This window comes from Vanacampus margaritifer, chromosome 8 (genome assembly GCF_051991255.1).
Source record: "Vanacampus margaritifer isolate UIUO_Vmar chromosome 8, RoL_Vmar_1.0, whole genome shotgun sequence".
In the NCBI taxonomy this organism is placed as follows: Eukaryota; Metazoa; Chordata; class Actinopteri; order Syngnathiformes; family Syngnathidae; genus Vanacampus; species Vanacampus margaritifer.
The window spans coordinates 14283029-14300931 of record NC_135439.1 but is presented as its reverse complement, the minus strand read 5'-3'; the positions used below and the strand labels follow the sequence as shown (position 1 = coordinate 14300931).

Here is a 17903-nt window from a genome sequence, read left to right as displayed (position 1 = left end):
AGAACAAAGCTTGTACTAGTACCTTTACCTAGAAACCATAGAACGGTTTAGTTAATACCAAAAATAGGGTTGAAAAAAAATCCGTCGTGTCCATGATCGCATTTGAAAAAAGGGGCCAGTACACTGCCGTCACCTCAACATATTTGCAACCTTGGGGTGCCCGTGGGACTGTGTATCTGGTTATAAAGATTATCAGCTCTATTTTTATCTTTCCAGCTTTTACTATCAAAACAATACAAGTGGCTCTAGACTGAAACTGCCGTCGGTACTTTGAGCCTCCATTGTACCAAAGGACAATAGTAAAAGCGTTAATTCCATTTTACCAACAGCGCCTTTAAAAAAAACACACACAATAATTAAAACACTTTATACTGAAATAATGTAAAATACCGCCTGCTTGCCATTTCTGAGCGCCATTTAACGGCTCTGCGTCTCCTTTAAGCGCCGAAAACGAGACTATGACGTCAGTGGCAAAACCTGCTCTCAGTGCTCTGGCTGGGTGTCTGACTGACTTGGCCCTCGGAAAAGTGAAGTGTTTGCCGTGCTGCTTACTGCCAACCTAACTTTCCTCACCGTTTCGCTCGCCTTTCTTTTCTTGAAGTCTTCTTATTTTGTTCATTCGACGAAAGCCACTTCGCGACGCGCCTCTCAAACGTTTTTGGGGATGTTTTAGGCAAAGGGAAAAGTTCATTGAGTTCTCTTTGAGGAACCGGTGTGTGGCGGCCAGTACTAGAGATGGATAAGCTAACCGAGAGCTGACTTGTTAGCCGAAAAGTCAAAGGTCAAGAGTAGGGGCGAATGGACATGCTAACGGCTAGCTAGTTTAGCATTCTATCGGCTAACCGAGTGACTTTGTTAGCGTCCGACGAAAGCTGGCCACGGTTTGCTTCCTCGGGCCTGGTTGCGACACCGCGAATAGTTTATCAAAAGGAAGCTAATCCAGGAAGAAGCCCCTGGCTTGAAAACGGACTTTTCAACAGGCCGGACGGAGGAGTCTTGACACGAGAGGTTGTTGCTTAGCGTCACACGAACAGAAATGCTATCCAACGCACAGAACCAGCCGCTCTTCCCCAATCCAACCGGGCAACAGAATCCCCCCGGACAGCCGAACCCCGCGGGCCAGTTTCTCCCCTTCCTAAGCAGACCCACCTTACAGATAAAGAAGAACGCCATTACAGACGATTACAAGGTGACCAGCCAGGTGTTGGGGCTTGGAATCAATGGCAAGGTGCTGGAAATTTTCCAGCGGAAGACAGGGGACAAGTATGCACTAAAGGTAGGCTTTACATCGGATGTGTGTACAGCCCATTGTCTCACATGAAGAGAATTCACTGGCGGTTATTTGGGTCCATTCCTGCTTGAGCTGTCATAACTTGCCATAGGAAAAAAGAATGTTTACAGCAACCACACAGGTCCAACACAAATTGCACTTAGGAAAGAAATGCACTGTGCTTCAAGTCTTTTGCCATTCAGAATATCAGGCATCTGTAGTTAAAAACCATGTTTAATATATATTTTTTCCTTTATTCCCTCTTCATTATTTTAAAGGTGAGACAAATATTTGTTTACCAGTATAATTTAGTTTTATGTGACTTAAGTTACTCATTTGTTTATAGTCCCAATCGTGGCCAAGGCAGTTTTCCACATTAACCAGCCACTACTATGACATGAACGTTAGGTGTTTTGCTTATGAAATGTTTCTGAAGTGGTGTAGTTCCCTAAAATATGCAATCCAGTTTGTGGCACTCCTTTTTAAGGAACCTATTGTTGGTCAATGATTGATAAATACTGTCACATACACAGGCAGTCCAGTCAAGGTATTGTTTTAGGCAGTTTTTTTTGTGTGTGTGTGGTACAAAAATAATCAATTGCGCAAAGTCATCGGTAACTAAGTGAATCATAGCGTGAAAACATCCTGTGTGGTTGTTCAAATAGAAGTGTATAACTTTAAAGTAACTGGGTCACTGCTCTCCATAGACATGCTCCAATTGACATGCTGCTGCTCTGGCCTGACAGACATGTGGCTTTATTGGTTATTGTATACACTCACACCGTATGGCTACGTTCACACTGCAGGGCGTGATGCCCAATTCAGATTTGTTGTTAAATCCGATCTTTTTATGTACCGTTCACATTACAAAAACAAACGCGACATCTAATGTGAATGCAACGCGCCCGTGATGCGACTCGCATGCGCAAAGAGCAGCAGGTCGAGTGACGTGCACCCAAAACAGCGACGTCACGTTGCGGTGTTCACGGAAGTAAATAATGTCCCGATTCGCAACGTTTCACCGCCAACCAAGCCACTGAGGCAAGCGAGTTTTATCATTTTCAAATGCAAATTTAACTGTGCCAACATACTCTACAGATTGGTGAATTTGTTTGGCGGACGTGTTAGGAGTTCGATTCATATGTCTTGTCTGCATATATTATTCAAATTCATCTGTGCGAACGCCCGCGCTCCTGGTTGGTGGAATGTTTTCACGCTCGCTCCTGGTTGGCTGCTATCCTCGGCTTCCTCGTGCGTCAGTTTTGAACGTGCTGTTTACAAACAGCAACAGAAATCCGTCTAACTTATTTTTTCATTTCATGTCGCCAGAGCACACACACCTCGACCTCCTAATTTTATGGAGAAGTCTACCGAGGATGACTTTGCGTCATCGCCGTTCGTGATGGACTGTCTGCAGGGCTGAATTTCTACTATCGCCACACATGTCAACTTTATGCTTCATGTTTCAAGTGTAATTAAATTAAAGACAAATAGAAATTTAACATTGTTACTCAAAACAGCTTTGTATATATTCACAGATGTGTCAGTAGTCTCCCTTCCAAGCACTCTCTCCCGCCGTTCACATTTCCGATTTATATCCACATACGAAAGAGGCCCAGGTCGGGTGTAAAATAAATCAGAATTGTACCGTTCACACTGCATGAAAAAATCAGATATTTGTGAAAAAATTGGGATTGAGCTGCAGTGTGCAGCCCATGACTGTCCGGCAACAGCCGCACTTCTGCATTCCACTTGTTGTTGGTCTTCTAGCATTTTTGTTTAAATATAAATTAATTGAAATTAATCGATTCAGGCTCGCTGACATCTACATTAGTGCTGTCACTATCGAATATTTTTTAGAATCGATTAATCTATCGATTATTCAATCAATTAATTGACTCATCGGATTAATTGTAATTTTGCATTAAACTGCATTACAAAAAAAAAAATCCCCCTGATTACTGTTTATTAACCAGTGATTGTTGGTTATTTCGTACTTTGTAATTGTATAGTGACTTTAAAAAAAGGGGGGATTGATGTTGTACTATGTTACCGGTTCGGTCATTGTTTTCCAAAGTAAAAATAGATGTTTTCAATTGTCTTATTTTGGTTAAACACAGAAAATAATCAATCTTCTTTCATGAAAGACTACAGAAATCATTAAACAATTACTGTGGGTATGCTGAAATTGGATGATTTGGACAATTAAAAAAAAAAATGGCTCCAAATGAATACTCAATTATTATTATTTTTCCCTCCCCTAGTTTTCAGTAATGCTGTGTAAGTTGTACACAGTGCTTCTTGAAAGTTTGTGAACCCTTCAGAGTAGACTTTGTCACGTGAAACTATTTTAACTATTTTATTAAATCCCAATGTGTAATGCACACAAGTAGTGAACGTGCACACACGTGTTTTCATTAATTAGTTTAACATAAGTGGTTTATTCACAAAAAGTACAAGCCATTTTATCAGTAGCTTGTGGCTCCTCCTTGTGCAGTCATTGCTTCAACCAATCGTCTTCTGTATCCACTAACCAGTCTCTTGCATCTGCTTATGGGGAATTTTGCCCACTCCTCCTTTAAAAACTGTCAGTTGAGAAAGGTTGGAGGGACATCTGCTATGTACACATGTTTTTCAGGTGTCACCACAACATTTCAATTGAATTAGGATCTGGACTTTGACTGAGGCCAGAGTACAAATCCTCGTTTTCTGAAATCATTCCTTAGTAGTTTGACTGAGGCCAGAGTGCAAATCCTCGTTTTCTGAAATCATTCCTTAGTAGTTTGACTGGAATGCTTTTGGCTCATTCTCTTGTTGCATAATCATTTTGTGTCCCAGAGTCCCGTTTCAATTTCCTGGATCGTGGCAGGAGATTCTAGCCAAATATTAGTTGATATGCCTGAGGATCTATGGCTCCTCTGATAATACATAGTCTCCCAGGTAGGCTTGAATATCGTTTAAATTTGGACAATTCCGATTCTTCAATTTGATTCCAATTCAGATTCTTTTCAGCGGCACAGTTTCCACTTTTGCCACTGTTTACGGCATTACATATTCAAAGAGAGAAAATTTTTTGTTGGTCATTAAGGTCACGTCGTCATATGCATGGCATCTGGGAAGTAATGATATTTGTAAACTGCCTTCAGAGGTATACAGACTTCCCAATGACAGCAAAAAAATCAGACAGTCTCATCTGGGTTCAAACTTTAGGGTATACAGTTCTACAGATTTACAGTAAAAGTTACTATACAGTCACTGAGAAAGTGCTCGGTCATTTTCCAGTCATGAGATGTAAGAGAAAGGAAGGAATAGGAGGGAGGCCACACGGAAGGAAGAGGTTCTTTGTTGGTGCACTTCACTTTCTCTTCCACTGCTCTAGCTTTACACATCACGATTTTTTCCCAAATACATACATGTATGTAATGCCTACCTGTGGTTGAAAAAATGAGGTGTTTAGTCTCAGTGGCAACATTGAACGCAGGTAGGAGGGATTCAAGTAGCTGCTTAAAAAATATCCTCAATCTCCACTTCCCAATATATAGAGTGGATGTCAAAGAAAAGCTTGTAGTTGTATATGGGGAGACATTTTTGTCAACATATTATTCACACAAATATATTCATGAATTTCTCGGCTTTTTCAGATCCACAAACATACAGTCCTGCTCACTGTTATTGGCACCCCTTCATTTTTTGCACGATCTCAACAATATCTTCAGAAATCAATGGAAATGTACCAATTTATATCATCAGGACATTTCAATTGGATGTCCAAATTAATTCAACAAAGGAAAATGTTTTCAACTTGCCAAATGTAATTCTAAAGAAAAAAAATAGAAAACACAGCATATTTGCACAGCCAAATGGCACCCCTCTTTGATATTTGGTTGCACACCCTTTGGCAGTGATGACAGCTTCCAAACGTTTCTTGTAGCCATCTCGAAGCTTCTTGCACTTCTCTGCTGGTATTTCCCCCCACTCTTCCTTTGCAATTTGTTCAAGCTCTTGAATGTTTGCAGGGGTACATGTCCCCCTAGAATGTCTTGATAATTCTCTGGTTTCATAATTCCTGTGATTCGATCAAGGCCTCCAGTACCAGATGTAGCAAAGCAGCCCCACAGAATTATGGATCCTCTATCATGCTTAACTGTAGGGAGGGTGTTATTTTCCTTGGTAGCTTCATTGCGTTGTCTGCAAACAAACTGTTGGCGTGCATTGCGGAAAAGCTCTATTTTTGTTTAGTCTGTCCACAGAACAGTTTCCCAAAATAATTGTGGTTTGTCCAGGTACTCCTTGGCAAAGGTTAGCCATTCTTTTTTTTTTAATGTCTGTCTCAGGAATGGTCTTTGCCCATGAAGCCCTGTTTTTTGTTCAGTGCGTGGCGTATGGTACTTATTGAAACCAAGATCCCAAACTGTTCCAGGTTGGCTTTCAGTTCTTTGGATGTTTAAAGTGGTGTTTTTTTCCACCATTTGCACCAACCGTTGAAGACTTCTGTCATCAATCCCCCCCCCCCCACCACCACGTCCATGGAGGTTCTTGACAGATCCATGCTCATCAAACTTCTTAATAACATTACGCACTGCTGAAACAGGGCTACCAAAATCTTTGGAGATGGCTCTATACCCTTTGGAGGTCTTGTGTTTGTGAAGAATTGCACTTCTGATGTCCTCAGACAACTCGTTTGTTTTCACGATTTTGAGAAAAGAAAAAGGGATAACAGATTACTTTTAAAAACATCAAAGTCATCATTCATTGGTTATCAAAGTCATCATTCATTGGTAAATTTGTGTCAATTAGGCACAGACAATTTAAAACCATGAATTATCATTTGGGATTTACCAAAAGTGAGTCACAATGTGTTTCCGTACTGATTTGCAGGAAAGGGTGCCAATACCAGTGACGGAGCACATTTTAAGATTTCTGTTTTTTCCGCCCATTGTTTATTGTTTTTTAATCATTTGGTCTTTAGCATAAAACACAAGTTCTCTGTAAAAAAAAAAAACATGATTTACTTGATTAATTTTTTTCAGAAGATATTCCACATTATGTACTTTTCCTTCATGGGTGCCAATAATGGTGAGCAGGATTCTCGAATTTCACGTCTTTATGAGATGTACAAATAATATGCACAATTTACACATAAAAAAAGCATTTTCCATGACTTTCCATTTGTAAATATTCAAATTTGCTAATATCTATTCCAGAAAATACTCACCTTAGTGTATCAGCTGCTTATGCAGTCAGTGGACTCAAAATTAGGCAATTAGGCCTGCACTTTATGGGATCAAGTACAATTCCACAGCCTCCATCTGATTCATGTCAGCCACACGAGAGGGACCAAAAACAGCAGTTGACCACTGCAATATAAAAAAACAGTGTTAAATAAATGCTTCCCTGATATTGTCAAGTTGTGTGTAGTGTACATGTAGGTGGCGGTGTGCATACGTGCGCATGTATGTGCACACTTTTAAAATTCATAGCATATGTTTCATTTTGGGCAGTGGCATTGACCCTCAACCTTTCCTTTGAGGGTTAGGGTTGTGGTATTTATGGTGTCATACCTAGCAATATAAGGATTTTTTTTAATTATTCTTGAGTCCTGTGAGGGACTTCTATCTGTAGTCCTACAAATATGGCAATTGACTGTCCACTGTCCATTTGTTGTTTGACCTACGGCTTAGTCCCTGTCAGTCAGAGGTCACCACAGCAAGTATTTAGCATGATAAGTTAGGCTCTAAAAAATCTAATAAAATAAGGCCATCAACACAACAGTACACTTATTGATACTTGTTGGAGCCATCTGGAGAAAATATATTAAGCACAAGGACATGCTGTTGAATTATTTTATGGAATTGTTACATTGAACGTGTCTTGACCGCTCGCTGTCATTCATTTTGTGTTGATTATTTTTGTTTTGTTTATCAGGGACAAGTTTTACTTCTTTCGGTCCCCTTATATTTCCCTTTTTTAAAGAGTGAAATCAAAATAAAAAATAAAAAAATGCTAATAATGCCTTCCCCATTTGTTGTTCCAATTTCACTCTCGCTTCCTCCTCAAGGTCAGCAACTCATTTTTTATGAATGTATTGCATGTACATTTAACATATTAACCCATTGCTAGATGCCATCAAGCGCAAATCAAGTTTAATGTCAATATCATGCTTTTACATCAGGGAAAGGGAAATCTACCAGTCTGTCTTCTGTTTTACTTTCATATTATTTACGCTTATGTCCTTTGCCTTAGGAAAACATTTCAGAAAAAAATTATTCATTTGTATTAGTAGAATCAAAATCTAATTTATAAACAACATACAGGTACTTATTTCCAGTTAAAGGGCATGTTCACACAAGCCTTTACAGTCATTACAATATGAGTCTCCAAGTCAGTACAGACATTGTCTGCAGTTTAAAAGACATCAGTAATCAGATTGTCCTATTGACACATAAACATGTTTTCCTCTGTACCATGCAAACATGTACAGATTCAGAAACACATCCTCTTGTAGATTGTTAACCCTTAAGAGGCTTTTATGACGGATTTTAACAGGTCCCTCTGTAATCTCTCCCCTTCACTCAATTTCACTGCCTTATCACCACCCCTTCAGCGTGATTTCTCCTGATCCATCATGACTTTGGCTTAAGTGGCAGGTGGACACTCCCGCATCTTTCCCTCACCCCACCTCCCAGTGTCCTGCTAGTGGCTCTGGAGCCTTTGTGTTTGCTTTAGGAAGTGCATTGTGTACCCATCTGCCCCGTCCTTCTCCCCAGGCTTCTGGAATTAGTCTGAGGGCACACAACAGATGGGCGGGCCACACAATTATTGGAAGAAAAAAAAAAGTGTTTGGGGGCAGGGGGGGTGTTTGTAATGGAGGTGTCTGTATTGACCTTTTGCACGTGACGTCACAGCCCTCATGGGAACGCCCCCTCGGGGACACTGGACGGCAAAAGAGCCACTTGCCTATACTATATTGTAACCATTGAATCTCATGCAGCGTAAAATCCTTTATCTAATCGATTATCTTATAAATTGGTCATATCTTGCTTTGCGGTCGGTTGTACAGACAGACAAAGGAGAAAAACAAATGTTTCTTTTTATCGCATACCTACGAATTAAGACAAAAGACGTTGATTGATAGCAACAATCAACAGAAAAGACTGGCAGCCCACAAAGTATTCACGGATTTGAAGCAATCATTTTTTGCGAGGTTAGGAGATAAATGTTCTAATTAGTAGATAAATGTTCATACATTTTACTACTCTAACAAAGATTGTAACAGAGGTGTCGAATTACGTGTTTCAAATCACATTAATGAGCCAGATAGTTAGCGTCCACTCCAACTGCACGAACACACAGCTTAGTTTTAAAATACACCTTCTTCAAAACTATGAAGTGCATTTGACGGTTTAATAATGGGGGTTTTCGTCTTTGGAGTTTTTCAGTCTGGAGTCATATCCATGAAATGACTGCATAGCTTGCCACTACGATAGTCATTTGTTCCATGCTAGTAAACATAGTAACATAACATCATCACAGTGTTTCAATATAGAACGGACTATTTAAAAACAAGTCAGTTAGCATGATAAACAAGTTTTGCCTTTGCATTACGAGGTATATTGTCCCCCGGTGTGAGCGTAGCATCGCGTTCCAGAGACTCAGCCAGCGACAAGCTTTTGAATCAGCCCCGGTGAAAGGAGAAGACTACATAATGAAATAGGTCGTGCACTGTGAATTTCGGTAAAGTCTGCGATTTGATTAACTTGGTAAAAACAGCAGGCAACAGAAAGTAAAGGCTGTTTTCAAACTAGCGATCTCCAACGTAAGTAAATATGACGCTCTATGAGTCCCGACTAAATGTGTAACTTCGACTGACAGGCGACCTTCGGTTGAAGTAATAGATTCCATGGCTCTATAGGCAATAATAACTTTTATTTTGTAAAGTAGCAGTCGCTAAGTCACTAAGACGCTCCGGGTCACGTCCACTTCCATTCAACAATCACTTCCTTCCGCCGTCCGTCATAGGTGACGTCGGTGCAAATGGTCAATATGTTTTGTTAATGAAGAAGTAGGTGGGTGTTGGGTGTTTGTTATATTTAGATTGAGCTTTTACTATTTTAGTTCATGGCCTTGTCTCCTCTTACAGCTCTGGCTACTTCCTCTTTGGCACTTGAAAATTGAAGTTTCATGCCTGGGCAAAACACAGAAAATCACAGATTTAATGTTACTAATGCAAATGATTGTTGATGATTGATCCTGGACCGATTAAGATGAGCCGTCATTTAAATTTATAAGTTGGATGATCGGAACATTTCCAGTAAAGATTAACTGTGTAAATAAATTGGTTAATGTAATACAAAGGATTTACCTTAGTACCCTAAAAACTAAAAAGTAACCCCAAAAAATCCCAAAGTGAATTTTTTGAGACCTCACTACTTAAAAAAACAAAAAACAGGAAAACCTGGTGGGGCCTCTGAGCTAATAAAAACGCTGGGGGAAAGCCTGGATCAAGGAGATTGCCCTGACCACAATAATAAATTATCAATAGTCTGAATGCTTTGGGAGGAGGCATATACTGTATTTCGACACCCCTTTCTTGGAATTACTGCAACACCCTTCTACTGTCTGTATTTGTTGTATTTATTGTTAAAGAATTAGTCGTTTATGAATGTCATATACACATTGAAAATATGTGTGTACATTTTTTTCAGAAAACCTCAAATAAGTATATTCGTGACTAGTCTCAAAAGTGAACCAGTGCTAAATGTTTACTTAATTCTTCCTTGGATCAAATAGCCTTACAAATGTATTGAGACCAGAATGGCAATTGTGTTGATTCGTTCCATGGAATATATTCAGTGACTTTTTTTAAAAAAAAATTAAATAAATCCTCCACATATGGGTTAAGTACATTTTAGTTAAAGATATAAAGCACCATTAGTGTGTTCCACTGATTTCCTTGATGTATTTTTTCCAACAGAAGTTCAAAACATTTTTTTTCCAGTTGTAAAAACATACCAATAACTCAGAGGTGGGCAATCTCGGTCCTCGAGGGCCGGAGTCCTGCAGGTTTTGGAGGTTTCTCACTTCCAACACAAGCTGATTCCAATCAACAGGATCATTATCAGGCTTATGCAGAGCTTGCTGATGAGCTGATCATATATCAGCTGTGTTGAAGAAGGGCAACATGCAAAACCTGCAGGACTGCGGCCCTCGATGCCCACCTCTGCAATAACTGAACTCAGGTGGTGAGTCCACTGCAAAATGATTAGTGTGTGCACTAATTTAAACTCACAGCAAGAGGGCGCCATTTCTACACATTACCAGCTCAGCCATGCATGGCCTATTTAGCCAGAAGATGGTAGCATTGGCTTCATGTCATTGTGTCTTGCGTGCTACTCCATACTGCCTTGTGACTGATGAAATTTAACACATGCCTGCACTTTTCTATTAATCTGTTATTACTGTCCTTCTGTCTAGATGCTGCAGGATTGCTCAAAAGCACGTAGAGAAGTGGAGCTCCACTGGAGGGCATCGCCTTGTTCCAACATTGTACGGATTATTGATGTCTATGAGAACCTTTATCAAAGCAGGAAGTGCCTGCTAATTGTCATGGAGTGGTGAGTATATAAATTCAGTCACACACACACACAGAAAACCACTTTCTTTGTGTGCTCTGCCTATTTTGTGGTTTCCTACTGGTTTCTAAATTTGTGGTTTGTACATCCGTTTGTCCATACATTACTATTGCACTTGGGGTCGCAGGGGAGCTAGGGAACTGTACCAGCTGACTTTGGGCCAGAGGCGGGGCACACCTTGTACTGGTCGCCAGTCAATTATAGGGCACAAGCATTAACACTACCAGGGCTGGGGAACCCCGGTCCTCGAGAGACACAAATGTCGACTCAAATGATCAGCTCATCAGCAAACTCTGTAAAAGCCTGATAATGATGATCCTGTTCATCGAATCAGGTGTGTCGGTGGAGGGAGATGTAGGAAAACAGGACAGTGGCGCTCGAGGACCAGGGTTCCCTTACCCTGATTTACACCAATTGACTAGGGCTGAGTTGAGGGATTATAATAAATAAATAAAATAATCACGATTATGTTGATTGGTATTGAAACCACGATGAATAAAAAAAGATTATTCACTGATTTCAAACCTTTGCATTAATTGAATTAGCAAAACTCAGCTACCATTGTGCCCTCTGTCTATTCATCCCAGCACATGTAACACTGTATTCTTTTTGTGAAGTACAAAATGTCCCTGTCAATCTCATGTGCATCTCAGCTCTTTTTGCTGTTGCTGTATCTTTGCTGCATCCACACCTTTTGCTGCATTGCATCTTTGCACACATTCAAACTGCCAATAAGCATCTCCCTTCATGGAGTGGATCACAAACTGGTTTGAATTGCATAATGAAAACCTTAAAATTCAGTATATATGTATATATATTTATTATTATTATTTTTTAATAAAAGTGAAAGTTTGTGTTTGGTCTTGAAATTGTATATTTTTCTCTTATGTTGATCAAGGTTAACAGATCACATGATACAGTGATGGAAAGACATCAGATGACAGACACCTGAATCTTTATCTTGTTTGCTCATCTTTATCTTCATGTACATTAAAAAAAAATTAAAAAGTAAATAACACAACTTAAGGTTTATTGGATGTCTAATTTGTGTAATTTGGCTGCTATAATATCACTGCTAACTGCTAAAACAGATTATTTTAATTTGTGTGTTTCTTATAATTATGCTCCCTTCCTTTTCATCTGCAGTCTCTATTTTGTATATGAGAATGTAAAATGATTGTGTGGGAACAAACACATTGGTTAGTGCTAGCCTGCGATGGTGTCAGATATGTGCATTCCGTGGCGCCATTCTCATCTCTGACGATAATTCATCACCCCATAAGAACACAGACATGACTAACCATCGAAAACGTCTCAAAGGGGCGAAGAAAAAAATGCAAGAAGCTACAGGGTTGTCATCTGGTGATCTTGTTGGGATGACCAAGTGCTCTGCTGAACTTGCATTTCTCAGTAAGCAAAAAGTGAACGATAGTTTTCGAGAAATTTGAAGTGTGTTGTGGTTAGACCCCCTCCCTCACTCAAAGACTGCCCACGCGTTTTACATGCATGCTTGAAGAAATAATTTGTGCAGTCATGCGTCTTTGATCACATGCACAAACCCCAAATCGTGACATCGTGATTGCACCTGAAACTCACAGTCATAAAGAACATGAAATGAATCATGAAACTCAAACTGATTAGCATATTCCCATGCATCATTCATATCAGTTTTACTGCTAACCGATGTTCACAGATACCCTAGGATGGCCTGTGCGTGAAATGACAGCTGCGTTCCATAATTTTGTTTAATGACACTATTTATTTCGTTGCTGATGAAATGATCATTGTGTCAACATTGCAAATGCATGTATCTGTTGTCGCAGCATGGATGGGGGCGAACTCTTCAGTCGAATCCAGGACAGAGGAGATCAGGCCTTCACAGAGAGAGGTATAAAACACACTGACTGCATTTCCTCAATTACTGCTACAATATAATAGGTGATCATTCATCTAATTTTCTGGTCACGCTTTATATACGTATTAAACCTGTTTCTTCTTTACGCCAGAGGCATCTGATATAATGAAGAGCATAGGAGAGGCTATACAATATCTTCATGCTGTCAACATTGCACACAGAGATGTTAAGGTTAGTATGACTTATTTCCCATCACCCTCTCTGTTCGTAATGGTCCGACTGAGAGGCCAAAAGTATCTTCACTCACTTAAAGTAATTGATGTGAAACGTCCTGCAGCCCGAGAATTTACTGTACTCCACCAAGAGGCCCAGCGCTTTGCTCAAACTCACAGACTTTGGCTTTGCCAAGGAAACCACCTCACACAACTCTCTTGCTACTCCCTGCTACACACCTTATTATGTTGGTAAGAGTTCTTCTCTGTTTTTAATAGTGTGTTTTCCCCCATGGTTTTAACTTGTGATGTTTTCCTTTCACTTTGTACAGCTCCGGAGGTTCTGGGCCCAGAAAAATACGACAAATCTTGTGACATGTGGTCTTTAGGTGTTATTATGTATATTCTGTAAGTCAAGTCTTTCTTGATGTTGCGTCATTTGGGAATATTTGGTTGGTGCAACATGTAACTTGTCGTACTTCTCTAGGTTGTGTGGGTACCCCCCTTTTTATTCAAACCACGGTCTAGCCATTTCTCCCGGAATGAAGAAGAGGATTAGGATGGGACAGTACGAGTTTCCCAATCCTGAGTGGTCTGATGTATCAGAAGAAGGTGATGATAACGACATAACTATGCATGCTCATTTTTGACTTTGACTGCCAACACAAAAGATGTAAGTGAAAGTTAGACATGTCTACAGGATATTAAGTTCAAGACAAATCTCTGATGACGGACAGATTAAAATGACATATGACTCTAGCAATGTTCCGGCACGTATGACATCTTATTATTTAATCGCAAATCAAACAAGGAAGGTGTGGAGTTTCCGAATTCCACTAGGTAGCTGTTCAGGGAAAGAAAAAAATATTACCTGCATCTCATTCACAATATATTCTCTGACGCTGACTCATTTCCATTTGCCATTTAGACTTTTACACATTAGAAAAAGTCCAATGGGAAATGATGTGTATTTTTGATTAGAGATGTCCCGTCCTGATCACATGATTGGAAATTGAGCCGATTTTCAGATGATCTGGTATTGTTTCAAAGAGATCGCTTTCATTCATTTTCTGAACATTTATAGGTCACAAAGTGACAAAATCATCCTAATGTGAAATCTTGCCAATTAGAACTGTACAATAATATCTTCTGTTTTATATCACGCAATGTTGCATTATTGATTTGTGCGGGTATGAAAAAGATTATGATCTTAGGGTTAGGCCCTAAATTACGATTAATTATTATATATTAATTATGACTTGACGCCCAGCCCCAGTAGCCTGCTTTTTTTCCCCAACGTCTGCTGACATAAGCTTCAGTTATTTGTGGTGCTAATTGAGGAGAAGCCTTGACCATTCTTCTTCACCATAATTGCTACTTTACTGATACACCAGAAAGTTGAGAAATATATATTAAAAAAAAAAAACACGCTCGAGGCAATCCTTTAGAACCTCACTGAGCTGAAGTGGCAGAAATCTTTTGTGGGGTCGTTGACTTTGTAGGTTCCACAGTAATATCATAACTTAGAAGTGCTGTTAAGGTTTAAAATTGAAAATGCTCTAGTTGTATAAACGGCTTGAATGGTTAATGTTGACCGTCTAAAAGTTCAATCGCAGTATGATCGTGTTAATTCACATCCCCTTAATACAGGCATCTATGAAATCAACTGTTTACTGACTTGAACCATTTCAATTGCAGCCAAACAGCTGATCAAGACCCTCCTAAAGACGGAGCCCTCCCAAAGGATGACCATCACAGAGTTCATGAATCACCCCTGGATTAATGTAAACACAAACTCACTTACTTGCTATCCATCTATTTGATTCTTTTGGAAGATGTTTTCCACTGAAGTCAGATTGTTTATTGTCTCTGTGTAGCAATCGATGGAGGTCCCGCAAACGCCGCTGCACACAAGCCGGGTTTTAAAGGAAGAGAAGGACGCATGGGAGGATGTTAAGGTTTGCTACTCGTTTGCTGCATTTTGGTCTGCGCTGCTGCTGAAGTGTACCAATGTGCTCGCTGTGCTCATCTTTCAGGAGGAAATGACCAGTGCCTTGGCAACCATGAGGGTCGACTATGAGCAAATAAAGATAAAGACCATTGAAGACTCGACCAATCCGCTGCTAACGAAGAGGAGGAAGAAAGCCAGTAACGCCATGGCGGACACTCAGTCTGCTGCTCACTGAACGATGCACACACAGATTGTAAAAAGAAAGCAATAAGTTGTCGACGTGTGAGTCGCCACTGCATGGATTTTTCTCAGTGTTTAATTTTTCACGGTCAAGTCTAATGTTTTGAAGAGTGCTGTTTTTGTTTGTTCTATTAAGCATTTTAATGCCACCTTTTCAGAGCGGTTGTTGATCTGCGGTTTTAGATGAGGGAAGAGATTATGAGTTCAAAAAGTCAGGAGAAGCACTCTGTTAGTCCTCGCCTCTCTCAAACATCAACTTTGTGTTCAACACAGCCCTCACTGTAAGCAGTGTTTCGCCCAAACTAGTGAATGTTAAAATGAAATGGCTTAATCCAAAAACAAACAAAAAAGGCAGGCTTTCCTTTACATATACACAATAAGCAAATGTATTTTTTCACTGACAAGTGGATTGTAAGGACTGTCCTGACTAGCAGGGAATATTTGCTGATTTTCTCTGTTTTATCTTAGTGAATGTTCTCACCTGGGCCGTTCTGTGCCATTCTGACTTGTAGCCTCCCCCAACCCTCTCCTCATACCTGCCTTAAGACATCCTTGTTACAGGTCCAGTCTCCGGGCAGAGAAGGTAGCGCCACCTGCACGTAGCTTAAAAGAAAAAGATTCAATTGTATTTTTTCACAGATTTTTACAGACATTTTATCACATGCCTTATTGACTTTTTGTTTGTGGCATTTAGCAACGTCATGTTTGGTTGCCAGAATTCAGGTTAATGCTATGCAGATGATGTGTCAGCTTAAAGCACTGTCTGGACCTTTTGGTGAAGGTGTTGGGTTTTGTTTGCTCAATGTATTTGAAAGATGGGAAGTGTGTGTGTGTTCATGTCGGCAGGAGAACCCTCATATGGAAGCTTTATTGTGAGAAAAGCTGTGGGACACAAGCGATTACTAGCTACTGTTCTGTTCTAATGTCTTTTGATAACAACTGCACCTCCAAACTTCCTGCCGGAAAGTACTAAAGAGTATCTCTTCATTGGAGAGCCATGTGACACACCACCAGCAAGCTATTGTCACAATCACAGGGTGTAATTGATGGTTCCTCTTCAGTGTTCGCTCCATTCAGGATCTCCCAGTCCACTTGGGATCAGGGGGGGAACTATTGCATTCATTTATTTTTGTTTCTCTTTGTAAGTATACCAACATTCTTTGGCACCAACAAATATCGCACTGTAAAAAAATGTTTGTTGAATTATTTTTTTCCTTTTTGTCTAATGCACATTTTAGTCGCAGTCTTTTTTTCTGTTCAGTCAGCTGCAACTGCCATACTTTTGTCTGCTTGCTTTCAATTAAAAAAAAACACACAAACCAGTCTTGCATCTAAAGTTAATGAAAGAATGTAAAATTTGACAATGGTACATTTTTACTTTTCCATATTGAAAATATACACTAGAATTTTCAAATATAAAAAATGTCCAATTGTTTCATCAAAACTATTGCTTGGTGTGTGTGAAGTTGCACCACAACAATCAATCGTGAATTCATAACAGGTTGTAGATGAGGTGGGAAAAAAAGAGCAAATACTGTAGTAATTTACCAATGTTATTTACAATAAATGTACTAATTTAATTAGGTAAAGTATTATTGTACATATATTTGTATTTTTCACGTTTAAATATTTCTTATTTAGGTACAATTCATGTTTAAATATTTAATTCATTTAGGTATAATTTAATTAGAGCTGTAAAACGATTACATTTTTTAATCAGATTAATTATATCTTACTATTTTGATTAATTACAATTAATCGCTTAACCAAAAAGGCTTTTTTTATCAAAACAAAATTCCACAGCTCCAGGTTATGTGTTAATTCTTTTGACATTTAATGTTATGAGGACGTCTTCCAACTTTTTTTTGAACCACTGCACGCCCTCTTCCTCCTTTTTTTCTAATCAGTTAATTACTTGCATAATTTAAAATGAGAAAAAAATGACCCCAATATTTTAACATGAACAAATATTCTAAATGTGATACGCAAACATTTATTAAATGCTTGACTTAAATACATGTAATTATGTTTATTGCTCAAACACAACCTGTGCTACCTTTAACATAGCCATCCACTGTCATGCTAAATTATATTCTATGGTCAAAATGAATAGTGTGATTAATCTGCATTAATTCATGATTAATGTGATCATTTTTTGTGATTAATAAATCAGTTAACGCTTTAACTTTGACAGCACTAAATTTAATACAATTTTAAACTCATGTAATACAGTATGTACATTATTTGTCATTTTATTGAGGAATCGAGTGATTAAAAGAAGAAAAATAAACTTTTTTTTTTAAATTGTCTTAATATTCAACAACTACAAAATGAAAATTGACCCATTTTAGGCAAAGTGACTAATTTAATGTGACTCTTGATAATGTAATTGCTTAGCGGGCCGGATTAAAGAACTGATGTGATTTTGCCCACTCCTAAATTTGACTGATCATGGTCCGAGTAGCAGCTATGTCACCAATTTGGTACCCACGGGAACCAGGAAGCCCTCAAGTTGCAGAGAAAGTTCTCAAAATACTTCACGAGTGACGGGACATTGTGAATGTAGAAGTGATAACAAACACAGACATTTATAGAAATACAATGTTGCATATGAATATTTACTGTATTTTTTCCATCTTGTTAAATATTGTGAGACAATATGGTCAGTGTCTTCACATGGATTAATGTCACTATCAAGACAATGATGATATCATCTGACTTGTGGGAGTGGTCAACTGATTGC

The 17903-nt window shown here is 39.1% G+C and overlaps 1 protein-coding gene across 1 annotated transcript; it reads left to right on the top strand.

Moving 5' to 3' along the window:
• The first annotated feature begins 468 nt into the window (after positions 1–468).
• On the top strand, positions 469–16482 carry mapkapk2a (MAPK activated protein kinase 2a). The gene is made up of 10 exons (XM_077574045.1): positions 469–1276; positions 10745–10884; positions 12726–12790; positions 12909–12988; positions 13095–13221; positions 13302–13377; positions 13457–13581; positions 14668–14753; positions 14847–14927; positions 15006–16482. The coding sequence occupies exons 1-10, from the start codon at positions 1037–1039 to the stop codon at positions 15153–15155; spliced, it is 1170 nt and encodes a 389-aa protein (XP_077430171.1). The 5' UTR covers positions 469–1036; the 3' UTR covers positions 15156–16482.
• The last annotated feature ends 1421 nt before the right edge of the window (positions 16483–17903 follow it).